This window comes from Camarhynchus parvulus, chromosome 6, assembly GCF_901933205.1.
Source record: "Camarhynchus parvulus chromosome 6, STF_HiC, whole genome shotgun sequence".
In the NCBI taxonomy this organism is placed as follows: domain Eukaryota; kingdom Metazoa; phylum Chordata; class Aves; order Passeriformes; family Thraupidae; genus Camarhynchus; species Camarhynchus parvulus.
Window position 1 is genome coordinate 23,810,103 of NC_044576.1, and position 13,539 is coordinate 23,823,641.

Below are 13,539 nucleotides of genomic sequence, written 5' to 3' on the forward strand. Positions count from 1 at the left end.
CCATTTCTGCCATCTATGCAACTGAGCAAGCACAGGTCTGTTATTCAGTTTACAGCTGTAACAAGGAGATAACATGGACCTCCTGTGGAGAGTGGCTCAGATGCAGATTTATCTTCCTTCTAGTACCAAGTTATGGTATTCTTATTTCCAACAATGATTTTTTTCTATACACTTAAAAGGAAAATTCAGCCACTCTGAAAACAATGCCTAAGTGAAATGTTGTGGCTGCTTATGATTCTGTGGCTGGTTACGTTTGCAACACCATTCAGGAATTCAGCATGTGCTTAGAGCTGGCCATGCACTTAAGCATTCTGCTGAATAGATACAGATTGCAGTCTGGTTTAAATTAAGCAGAAGCTTCAGTATAATATAAATACACAGCATTTTGTTACACAGTTTTAGGACAGGACTCAAAGATGAACACACAGGCCAAGAACAAGCCCAAACAGCCAATATTCTTGTTGCCTTCTACTCAACTAACAAAAACAGTTCTGGTCACACCTCAGGTTTTTATTTCCTGATGATTTCCAACTCTTGATTTGCTAAATTTAACAGTCTGATAGTTTTTAAAAGAGAAATAATGCTGGTTTGTTAGATTGTTTTAAAAGCAGCCTTCCATTTTGGTGTTAACTATCAAAAATGAAGTCAGGGTACTTGCTGCAGCTTAAAAAATCGTGTGCTACATGTAAACAGAAGAAAACAGGATTACCAGGAGATTATCTATTACCACTAATTCAGTGTTTGTTAGGGAAACAGCTCTATGTTAGGGAGAAGTATATTCCAGTACTCCTCCTAGCCCTGACCAAGGTATGAACTTCGTGTGCACCACAGGATTGACACCTTCCATCCCATCAAAGGATGATGGGGTACAGATTGCCTAAGAAACAATTTTTGCTGGCTATGCCTCAGCATCCTCCATTTAGGAGGTCTCTTAATGGGCACAGAAGGGTAGTGGCATTTAGCAGAGGAGACAACTCAGGATTCCTGGAAACACAGTTAATTCAATACATTTTGATGTATTTACAGTTTTTTGGGGTTTCTTTTTGGGTTTTTTAATGAAGAAAAATGAAAGTTAATTATTGGGTGTTAAAAACATCCCCCCAGAATCTCAAAAGACATTCTCATATGTTTTACTAATTAAAAAAACCAGGGTTCTACAAACCAGCTTTATAATTTCTGTAAGGTACCCAATAGAAGAACAGAAGAAAGCACAAAAAGCTTTTACCTATCTACTTTCTTCCCTGCTTGAATGAAACACACTCAGCTATTTCTTACCAGGTGGAGCTTTTTGTTGAAGAACAGAAACACTGTATTGCTCAGCATCAATTGCCAAAACAAATCCTTCTTTACAGCCCATGTATATTTCTGAGGCTGCAGTCCAGCAGTGGGCAGTGGGATGCACTGAAGTCTTAATACAATTTCTAGGCTTCAGCATGAAAATAAACAAGTTCAATCAACAATGGACAAATATCTGTACAAGCTGTTACATACATTTCAAGGTAAGGAAAAAAAAATCATTACCTCATAGAGTCTGACATCATCATGTTTAACATCAGCATTATTTTATTCAGCCATCCCTTCACTGAAGCCAGTAACTTGACAGAGAACATTCTCCAAACAAGTGTATGTCTGGAGACTGTGGTGGAGAACTCACTTCTCCCTCTAGAAACTTGTTTAAATGATGAATCATATTTTCAATTAAAAACTATGTATTTTTAAATTTGCATTTATCCGGATTTATTCTCCAGCACTTGCATCTGTTACAAGTTTATCTCTAGTTGGAAATCCCTTCGGTATCTTCCCTATCCTCACAAATATATTGACCCACCATAACAAGGGCATTTCCCAAAGTTTTAATGATAGAATTATGATAAAATTCAATACACTGAGGCCCTTTAAATGTCAGAAGGGCACTGGAAGCCCAAATTTAAATGGTTACTTATTATGACCTCACCAGAACAAATGCCCTTCAAACTGCTTTTTAGAATATTCTTCCACTTTATAGCCAAAATGTGAACATGTGGTTCTTGCATACCTGGCAGTACTAAACCACGTTTTGTTTGAATAGCTTATTTTATTGTATAATCCAAATTGCTGTGTAAAACAGCTTTGTCAATCTTTGTGTCATCTGCAAATAAGTGCTAGAAATATCCCTGACCTGGACTTCCCATGTGTCTTGAATTTCATTTTGCTAAAATAACTCTCATAAATCTGTCCTCCATAAAACAGGAAGAACAGAACTTCTCCAGCAGATATTATTAAAGACAGAGAGTGGCCTGTTCAGATACAACAGTAACAGAGGTCATAAAAATACCATGACAGAAAGAACAAGATTAAAGAGAATTCAGGGAGGGAAAGAGGGGGACAAAACACAAGAAAACTTTGGGAGAACATTTAAAAGAGAGGATTTAAAGCACCATGCATGTGTGCAGAAGTGGTGAGGATCACTAAACAATATGACGGATGAAAAAAAGAAGGTTGTATATATGATTCTGTAAAAAACCTGCTGTCTCACTAAAGGTTCTATAAAAAGAGAAAATATGGATGGACTTGCAATGAAAACATAGGGCAGATATCCATAAGTACCTAGATTTCATTAGCAAAATATACCAAGACTTTGTTATATGATTCTGGGTAAGTAACTTACATTCTATTTATTTATGCCTACAAAGCGTTTTTAGTTTCTCAGGGGAAAAATGTTACAGGAATAAAGTATATTAATATTTACTTTATAAATCAGATATGGCTGACAGTAACAAATTTATAGCAAATAGGGCTTTACATCACCCAGAAAAACATCTAATATAGGCATTTTCACTGATTTTATAAGGCTTGAATGTCACAAATCTTTGGGAAGGTCATAACTGAACTTCTGCAAAACAGAAGCTTTCTGGGTAAACACAATTTCTGCAGTGTTCCTTCGTACCTTCTGCCATGATTTCTTTACACATAAAAATATGCTAATCCTAGGATGAGATTATGTAAATCCCAAACCAGATTGCTTCTTGGACTGTGCAATGGTATGGTGGTGCATAGTAATAATAATAATAATAATAATAATGCTGTCTTTCTTTGACTTATCTCCCTTTTGAGTAGTACCTCATCAGGGGAAAAAAATCCATGATGGATCCTTGCCACAAAGAGTTTTATAAAAAGACAATAGAATAAAATTGGTGCTAGAGATGAAATCAATTCAAGTGGGCTTGATTGTCCCACTCTGATCTGCAGTGGGGCTGCTTCACCTGAATATTGTGAGCAGTTTTGGTCACTGCAATATAAGAAAGATAATAAACTATTAGAGGATATGCAAAGGAGGGCTAGGAAGATAGTTAAGGCTCTAGAGGGGGAGTTGTACCAAAAGCAGCTGAAATAATTTTGTCTTTTCAGCCTGGAGAAGAGACAGAGGGGAGACCTCACTGCAGTTACAACTTCCTTGTGAGGGGAAGAGCAGGGACAGACACTGATCTCTGCTCTGTGGTGACAGTGACAGGACCCGAGGGAATGGCCTGTATCAGGGGAGTTTAGGCTGGACATTAGAGAAAGATTCTTCACCAGAGGCTGGCTGGGCATTGGAAGAGACTCCCCAGGAGGAGGTCACAGCACCAAGGCTGACAGAGTTCAAGAAGAGTTTGGCCAACACTCTCAGGGACAGGGTGTGACCCCTGGGGATGGTCCGGTGCAGGGCCAGGAGTTGGACTCCATGATCCTTGTAGAGCCCTTCCAACCCAGCATATTCTGTGATTCTGTGGTAAAGCACATTTAGAAAAATCTGATCTAGAAAAATCTCATGCAAGGAAAAGGATGGAAAGCTGTGGGATATTTCAATCCTTTCCCTCTGCTGCCCCGCTGTGGTTACACTTGGGTACGTAGCCAGCCTCAGTAGGTGGCTCTGGAGCGTGGAACACTGACACATCTCCAAGAGGCAAACAAGCACACGGGGCTTGCTTTTCAGTGCTGGGGCGTTGGAAAGAGGTGCTTAACGTGACAGCACAATCACAAGCATGTGATTTCCCTCCAGTGTCAGGGCTTAGAAGATCTAAGAGGGCTCAGTTTTTCTGCTTGGTTAGAGATGGGGTTTATGTGCACAGGCACAATAAATTCAAGTCCTAAAAAAAATTACTCAGTTACCATCTCCTGGAGCAAGGTGCAAACATGCCAGAAACAGATTCATTGCCTCTCAGTGTTAAACTGTGAGTGTAGAACCTCACAGTTTAGTACACAGGAAACAACATACCACCACCACCACAACAAAAGGGACAACAGCCTGTATTTCTGAAAAAAATCCATTTCATTTCTAAACAACTTGTTCATTACCTACCAATACTGACAACCAAAATACATCCATCTAAGAAAAAAGGGACAGTAAATAACTATCAAAATATTTACCATATAATTTGAAAGAAAAGTAAATCTTCAATGAATACTATTAGAACAGTTTACTCTTACTCCAGAAATATTTCTATGGATAAGGAGAACATAATCACATTGAAGGTGCTAAAAAGAAATCTAGGTTTTTCTGAAGGCAGCTGGGAATGCAAAGACCCTATAACGATCTCTAGAGTACATATATCTAGCATGGCTGAAAGCATAAACTTTTTCATATGAAAAAGTCCCCAACATGGTTCTGCAAGTTCAGGCATAAGAACTTACCACTACTGCACAGCATGGCATCTATTCAAGGACAAATTCTATTAAGCCTCACAGACCTAACACAGGAACTGTTTTTTCTCCAATACTTCTTGTAATTCACTTTACAGAATAAAGAACAATGTGGGTTTTGCAGAGTTCATCATCTGCACATAACCTAAGAGGCAGTAAGGCAGAAGAAAATGGCAAGGCCCCAGATGAGTATATATTATCTTCCCTTTCTATGTTCTAAGTGATCTCAAATATGAACAGTTCACATGTATTTAGAATCAATAAAGGATTTTTTTAATAGTTCTTGATTGTCCTGAAAATCATAGGAAACTAGTTACACAGTTAAAAACCTCTACCATTGTGAAAGCATGAAGCAACAAAAAGATGATGAAGTCAGGAAAACGTAATTTCCTGGTTTTACTTTTTGACTCTTTGTACACTAATACAGAAAATCCATTTGTCCATTGAGCAGATGTAGTATATAATGCCAGTGTCATCTTATGCATGCCAGTTTTGGTGTCTCATACATCACAAGCCACCAAATAGAAACTGATGGCCTTAATCTAAGAAGAGAGTCCCAGATTTATAAATTAAATGTTTTCACACTTCTAGCTGGTAGTCATGTGAAAGTAAAATTTCAAACAAAATGAGAAGACTTTTGAAGCCTCTAAAAAGAGGCACCTCAAGGGTGGATAAAAAGTAAATAATCAAATACAAGTGAGACAAATTGCAAGGTCCAACACTTACAGTAGTATGGGAATGTATTTCAGAAGCAGGGGTTTCTGTCTGGAAAAAAGCCTTCAATGTTTTCATAGCTTGAAATATTTTCAATGCCAAAAAGAAAGCAATCCCAAAGGGAAGTAAGAATACATGAGGGTTACCATCAGTTTAGCATGGGAATAAGTTTTCAGGTTTTCAGCAGGTCATTTTAGCTTGGGCACAGTTAAATGCTGACACACTTCATATTGCTTCTGGGACAGAGATTCAAACCTCCACTGCACAGAATTATGCTAGGAGCTGTGTCAAACATCTCAACACTGTACTGCACTATGCAGCAGCATTGTGTCTTCTCAGCCTCCTGGCAAAATGGAATTCAAAAATATTGTTGAGGTAACAGATCCATTTACTGGGTTGTACCTATTTAATATGCATTAGAATTATGAATTTATTTACAACTATTTCTATAGAAAATATAGTGACTTGCAACAGTAAAAAGGAAAAAAATCAGTAACTACCACAAATGTTTCTGCTTCATCTCCTTCCAGTCCAGCAATGGCTGAAATGGGCAAATCAGGGCCATAGTATGGATCATCTTTACGAGAAGTTGGGAAAAACAAATCCTCATGAGCAGTCATGACCCCCTGTTCATCAGGGAGTTCCACAGGGCTGTGAAAAGGCAAAAGACACAGTCAGAGGAGAAGAAATATGAATAGCAACCACTGATACAAAACAGAGAAGCCGTTTTCAAAATGGGCTTTATTTCTGCAAATTGAATGGAGGAAAAGTGAGTATGCCCTATGTATTTATATATGCATTCTGTAATGCCAAAAGGCAAAAAACCCTTTGGTATTTTTTTCAGATCACAAATTAAGGCCTTGTTTATACTTTCATTAGTGTAAGTGTGAATGAGGCAATATGTTGATTATATTAATAGTTAATGAGATTAAACACAGCTGGGAATGGTAGAGTAGCTGCCACGTCGAAGCACAGGTTTTATATGTCAACAACTCCAACTTGAGTGGTACATGCTACTTTTCTACCAACCTCAAAACACATTTTGGCATAAATAAATTCTAGTTTTGCTGAGCTCAGTGAATTGCATTGACAGAGGCATGGTCTCTGAACCTGTAAATTAGCCACAGAAGTTGTAAATCACACTGAAAACTGATACAGCTTTTGGTACAATTTGTGATTACAACAAGATATTGTTTAATTATGCTTGTACAAATTGATCTAAATTTGATGGTTTCATAGCTACAAAAGCAATGCTCAACATAGCCATGTACAGAAAAGCAGTCCAGGCACTATCTTTATTCAGTCACACAGCTTTTGATCAACACTGCCAAAGCAGCTGATTAGTATTAGCTTCATGGTGTGCATAATCTGGTCATGTGAGTACTAAGATATGAAATCATAAATTTAATTCACTTGCTTGACTAGACAGATTTATAGTGGTTGTGATTTAGTAATTACTGACTGCAATGCCTAGGTGAACTAAGTGAGACTAAATCCTTTGCAAATAGATGTGTGTTGCTAGTCTTTAATTATTAAAATATACTTATAGATGCTGCTCCTAGCCTGAGGAGTGTTCCACTCACTGTCGTGTGAGGAGATGCTCATCCTTGCTCTTTTCAATGCACCAGATGGTAACAGAGCTCTCAGCAACAAAACACAGCTGCTGCCAATTCATGGGGTTAAAACTCAGAGAGGTTCCTGTTAGCCCTGGCTGAGACTCACTGCACAGGAGGATATTTTCTTGCCAGTTCCTTCATTAAGGAGAATAAAAGAAAATTAAATCTATTAAACAGGTTAAAAACATTGAAGCCAAAGGTCTGGATGTGATTAGGGCTGATGTTCAAGATCCAGTCTGGAAAACAAATACTTTGTCACTGACAAAAAAATTCTGCTGTCAAAACAGTAAGGTCCTCTTGAGAATGAAAAGGATGCGGTTAATTAGCCACACAAAATTATTACTGCTATAAAATGATTGAATAACTGCCATTTGAGAAACATTATCAGTCACTCCCTTTTGTGAAAAGACCAGTGGTCACAAGAAATGGATTTTTTTGTCATTAGCTCCATCAGCAACAACTAAAATGGGCCCAAACAATTAACTCTTCAGTACCCCAGCCTTGCTTTTCCAATCTGTAATGTAATTACTGTAGTGCTTGCGCTGGAAGGTGTGATAATGAGGAAACAAACCACATTCAGCCTCTGATTATCTATGGATTAATTATCTAGATAATACAGTAATTGTGTTATGAGTGCAGACATACAAGCTATGGCTGCATTAACCAACTTGGCCACAAACCAGGCCAGAGTTTGTGTGGGGCTGTCGTGTGTAGCTAACAGAAGCCTGGGAATCTGCTTTCTGCTGACTTTTCTTTTCTCCAGTATAACTTATTTTATGATCTCCTCATCTGATTTTCATATTTTTTCAATATTCAGATTAATATCTGATGGAATTTGCATTTTTAGGTGCTATCCAAGAACTGATTAACAACATTTGAAGAAAATGGTTAAAACTGTTTTTTACTTTATTGGACAATCTATCTGACTGTTAATCTAAATAACATTTATAGCTTTAGTATTTGTCATTATTGCTGAGAGGAGAAAAGTAAAATGCATACACTGCTGTAAATAGATTCAGTATAATCCCTTAGCCTGGCTGTAAAAAATTCACTTACAGAAACAATCACGAAGCAAACAATAGTTAACGTTTATAGCATATGCAAAAAATGGGAATTATTCACACATATGCAGTTGCCCTCATTAAAATTACAGGAAGCTATAAACTACAATTCTGACTTTTACAGATATCAGCTTATCTTGCTTTCTAAAGATCTGTCAGCATGTTCTTGTCTCATACCTACCAGATAACGCCAACAGGATTTTATAGTAGATAATTTACTAAGATCTGAAACTATGGTGAAACATGTATCTGAAAAGGAATCTGACATTAAGTTTCTCCTTTGAACAGCAAAGAATAAATATTAGGGATAAAGTATCTCAGATGAAAGGCAGCTTTTATTTATCCACAAGCTCTTTATATTTTGAGACTGACATCTTTCAAAACATCTCTTACACCTCTGATTCCAAACCAGCTGCTTAAAGTACTGGGGCTGTGCAATTGTCATATAGTCATGACATCTAATGCTCTACACTGTGATTTCTGACCTTTATACACACATATATCTTCAATGAATGCACAATATAATCCAATTACAAAAATGAAGGTCCTGATTTCACAGTAAATTCACATAACTCTGTTCAAATTATTGCACATTCTAAGCTTAATATTCTAATGCAATTGTATTTTGTTACTAAATTCTTTGTGACTTAGGACGGTTTTTATGACAATTACCTGCTGACAGTTGTAACACGCTGATTCAAACTGGTTAAAATTGTTTGACCTGGGAAATTACTACTACTTTAAAGCATTTAAACACTTCTAGGTATTTCTGGTTTTAAGAATAATCTAGAGAAGTCTTTCAGGATGGTGAATTTTTGTTTAAGAGCACACAATGAACACATTGGACCATGTGTGTTACTTCTGCTGTAGGTGACAAGTGTGTCAGCTGTCAGGCCAGTGAGCCTTTGCTGGTGTGATATGCACAGACATCCTTCTTGAACTACTGTGTATGATCAGAGTTCACAGCAAACATTGTTCTTCTTCAGAAGGGATAAAGAAGGGGGATCTGTAATAGTATCTACTCTCATTACTGAAATTCTGGAATTCCAGAAGTTTCTGCATCTTCACTTATAATTGTACAAGAAAAGATCATCAGTAAACTGAGACTATACTGACTATTCCTTACATGTCCTCGCTTGCCTTTCTCCTACTCCACCCTTCACATTTATTTTGAAGTGCTCAGACTCCACAGCCAATGGGAGCTTGCTGGCAATGAAGGCAAGAGTAGGATTGTATTTTATAGCACAATTAAAATATTAAATATTCTACCCTTCTGTATCTGCGCTGCATTATATAATACTTCACATCAATGAGCAGAAAATTATGATCTAACCCAGTGATCCAAGTTAGTGTAATCACTGAGCAAAATTATAAGCCAGAACTAAGATCAAGCAAAAGTAATTAAGAGGACCACTGAACAGTCCAGGAGGACAAACCAGTGCCAATCGGCTTTAGAACCCTTCTCCTCTTTTCAGCAGGCAACTTTCTTCCACAACCAGCATGGTGCTCAACCTCCAACAGCGAACAGATAATTAACTGATGCTGAAGGCTCTGGAAGCACTCCAAAAAACAAAATTTGAAAGAAGGTGAAAGATAACTTTGCTACAGCTAACAGCCATTTTGACTAGTGTCTACTAATACTAGAAAATGAACAGCATTTTTGGTACAGAAAGTTTGCAGAAAATGATCAGTCAGGAAAAAAAAAGAAGAGATTAAGGCAACCAGTATGTGTTCCATATTTGTTAGCTTAATCTATGCTAAAACAGTAGTCACACAAAAATATGAATTAAATACAAATGGTATAAGAGAATTTTGGTTTTTTACTCTTACCATACTGAAAGAACAAACTCTGGGATTGAAGAGTAACTGGCCAGATATGGGCCTTTAAAACTTAATGCAAGTAAGGTATAGTCCAGCTGAGCATCACCTGAAATGTAAAAATAAAGAATATGGTCTTTGATTGTCCCAGACTTTATTTTATAATACCACAGATACTCTTCTCACTTCCTTTATATCCATTTAACTCTTTAAATATTCTTCAGGCCCTTGATTTCTTTGCTTCACTGTAGATTATTCTTTTGATTTGATCATAAAAATGCTCCCTATGTATCACTGCTTGGAATTTTTTCAATTTCCTTTCCAATAATACCTTGAAATTGTAAAGTATTTTTCCCCACGTCCCATGAAATCCTTTGCAGTCATAATTTTATTCAAATACATGAAAAAGCAAGTATCATGATCCTTATTTAAATGGCAAGGGAACTGAAACATGAATAGGGTAAGCAACTAAACCAAAGAGAGAAATTACATGAAGCAGGCAAAACCATACATTAGATCCTGGACTCCAAAGTCTAACTGCAAGAACCCTCACCCCTCACATCCTGGATTTCTCATCTGGCTTTCAGCAGTCTGCTTGGCAGTCTACTGCAGTATGATTTTATTGCTTATTCTGACTACATTTTCCTAAAACTAATTCCATTTAACTCCTTTTCTTTTCCTTTTAAATTAACTTCATTATGTATGGCCATATTCCTCCCTAGCTTAAACCTAAATAAAAGTAGTGCAGTGGAAAATTCCTTCTACTGCTTTCTATGAATCTCTTCATGAGACAGGGCATGTGACAGGGACAAACAGTCCCTGGTTTTCAAGTCTTATAAAAAGGCCCCACAACTTCAGAAACTGATGATTAAATATTGTTTTAATGAAATGATGATGATGATGAGGGTAACCACATCACTACCTTTTAATTCAGTCAGTTTTCTCAGTTCTGGAAAAGTGTAGATGTGTATGAGGGGATTCAGCTGCCGGTCAGAAAAAGCCACCACTTGGCTGCTGGCACTTGCTGCAAAGGCTCCCACCTGGCCTCTCTGACACTGCACTGCTCTTGTCTTCTTTGTTTCGATGTCCAGGAAGAGGATGTAATTACCACAAGGGTAGCAGACAGTTTGATTGTTGACAAAGGCCAAGTTCTTGTTTGAGAACCCCTGAACCCAGCTGCAAACAGAATAACTGAATGTTAAAACATGAATCAGACACACATTTCTCAAAATACTGTGCAAAAGGGAATGCTGCAGCCTAAGTTACACTGAACTGATGATTGGGATTTGTTAGACTCATCCTCAAACCAGTGTTGCAAAACCACAATAACTGAGATCTGGTATTATGAGTCACTAGTTCACTGTTTCCAAAAACATACAGTCACAAAATGCACAAAGGACTGGCATAAGAACATGGAGAGATGCTTTTATTTCTTTCAGTTTTCACTAAAAAGAAAGTCAGCCAAGTTCACAGGCTCTGGTTTCACATATCCCTGCAGAGGATATAACTTTATTTGAAAGAATTGCATGGGTGGGATCTGTACTTGGGACCCAACTGTGTTTGCTTAACCTTTTTGCACTTTCATAGTTCATCTCATACACATAAAATAAAATATATAAAGGTACAGCTTCTGTTTATATAAAGCAAACCAGGAGGACTGTTCTGCTTTAAAGACTCCAGTACTTTAACATGGTAAAACTCTGGAATGTAAACAGGATGTGTTACACAAGGACTGCAATAAATTACTGAGGAGGACTCTGTTTATGAGCTTACGACATGTCAACAAATTCATAACTGCTAGCAGATGTTTTTACTTTTCAAAAAGTGTGTGGACAAACATCAGGGCGCTCTTACCAAAGGGATTTGCATTTACCACCAAATGAGGATGTCAGTTCAGCCTGCTGGTACCATGGCAGGAAAGCTCCAGCAGTGTAAGAGACACCCTCTGTGTACAACACTGCTATTGGCATCCTCCCTCTGAATAATCTGAATTGCTATTCAGAAACATCCCATCTCTGCTCTTTTTCCAAATCAGAGAATTTGACTGGGAGAGACCTTCGTTCACTGCAATGACCAGAAATATTTTTATGCTCATTTCACAAAGTCAGTCATAAAATCAGCTCAGTTGCTGATCCTTTGTACTCTTCAGAGAAGATGGTACTAAAGCCTCTCATACTTAGGAACGTTTTAAAATTGCTGGTCTTGAGATAAATTTATTTCCAGCAATAACTTCCCATTATCTTTTCTGAGGAACTTCTGCTCTTGGCTTCTTTTACTACATAGGAGTCAAGTGGAGCCAGAGAGGAGTGGGAGCCCTGACAATGTGCTTGTGGAGATGAGCTGAAAGCCATGGCAACAGAGGAGACATTCCAGCTGACAGTGTTTTTCTGGGCCTTCCTTCATACAAGAACAGGTTGTATGGGGTGCCATGGTACATGAGACCTGTCTGAACATGCTTACAGAACTAGCTCTGTGCTTTTCTGCAACATTAGCTTTAAATCAGTGGAAATGAAGTATTCCTAACTTCTGTTTCCGGAGGTAAAATGGAATCTAGAAAACTTGTACACAGGGATAAATTAATGGGGGTGACAGTGCAATTTATCATTCTTACACATCCACTAAAGCCCTAAGGGGATGAGGGTTCAGGCTGTTACATATTAAAGTGATAGAAAGGTAGGTAGGTAGGTAGGTAGGTAGGTAGTAGATAGATAGATAGATAGATAGATAGATAGATAGATAGATAGATAGATAACTACTGTGTGAGTGACCACACACTGGAACAGGTTTTTTCAGACAGGCTGTGGAGTCTCCCTCACTGGAGCTCTCCTAGAACCGTGTGGATGATTATTCTCTCCCCCCGCGCTGTCCTGACAGACTCTCCCCTCCCTGTCTGACCGCCCAATTCACGGGACCGCCGCGGGCTGAGCACAGCTGAGGACACGGCGCCCCCCAGGCGGGCTCAGGAGCGTGTGGGCGCGGTGCCGGCCGCCCCCACCTCACTTCCAGGGCGGCTCCCTCCGCACCGGGTCCCGCCGGGCCCGGCTCCGCCGCCATCCCCGCCGCCGCCGCGGGACCCCCGCGCCCTGGCAACAGCAACGGCGCCCGCCATTGGCCCGGCTCGGAGCACGCAGCTGATTGGCCCGCGCCCCTGTGCCAGCCAATCAATGAGCACGGGCGGGTATTTAAGAACCCAGGTATGTGGGAGCATGGCCTCTCACTCGGGCAATGAGGAGTGTGAGAGGTGTGGAGCTCTTGCTGTTAATAAGATGGGGTAGTTCTGCCCCTGAGCCACTGATATCATCTGTACCCTTTCACCTGGGCAATCATTGCTGATGAATCAAATGTAGGAGTGCATCACAAGAGAGTGCGTGGGTTCCATCTCTTGGTCACCCTGCGTGTCCCTTCATCTCGTACAGTGCCAATTTTCTCTATTTTCATCACGCAAAGTTTTGCTGAATCTTTACCAAGGATAGGTACTTAGAGGAATAAAGACTATGTCCTCCAACACAGTTTGGATTTTTTTAGGGTAGGAGAAATTTTTTTATTGGCAAAGAGTACCTTATGTACAGGCTCTGTTTGTCTAGGGCATGGCAGACTTGTGCAACAAATTACCACTCCCTTTCTGTGCTGAGCTGCTTAATGTATTCATAATCAAGCAGCAGTGACTCAAC

The 13,539-nt window shown here is 38.9% G+C and overlaps 1 protein-coding gene across 1 annotated transcript in view; it reads right to left on the reverse strand.

The window, feature by feature from the left end:
- CFAP43 (cilia and flagella associated protein 43) overlaps positions 1-12,945 on the reverse strand; it is a 42,413-nt gene extending 29,468 nt beyond the window's left edge. Inside the window, exons 1-6 of the mRNA XM_030951755.1 lie at positions 12,864-12,945; positions 10,791-11,044; positions 9,881-9,977; positions 6,957-7,124; positions 5,874-6,024; positions 1,276-1,426 (exon numbers count right to left, since the gene is read on the reverse strand). Coding sequence (XP_030807615.1) covers positions 1,276-1,426; positions 5,874-6,024; positions 6,957-7,124; positions 9,881-9,977; positions 10,791-11,044; positions 12,864-12,922 — 880 coding nt within the window. The 5' untranslated portion in view covers positions 12,923-12,945. The remainder of the gene's footprint in view (positions 1-1,275; positions 1,427-5,873; positions 6,025-6,956; positions 7,125-9,880; positions 9,978-10,790; positions 11,045-12,863) is intronic.
- Positions 12,946-13,539: the final 594 nt, after the last annotated feature.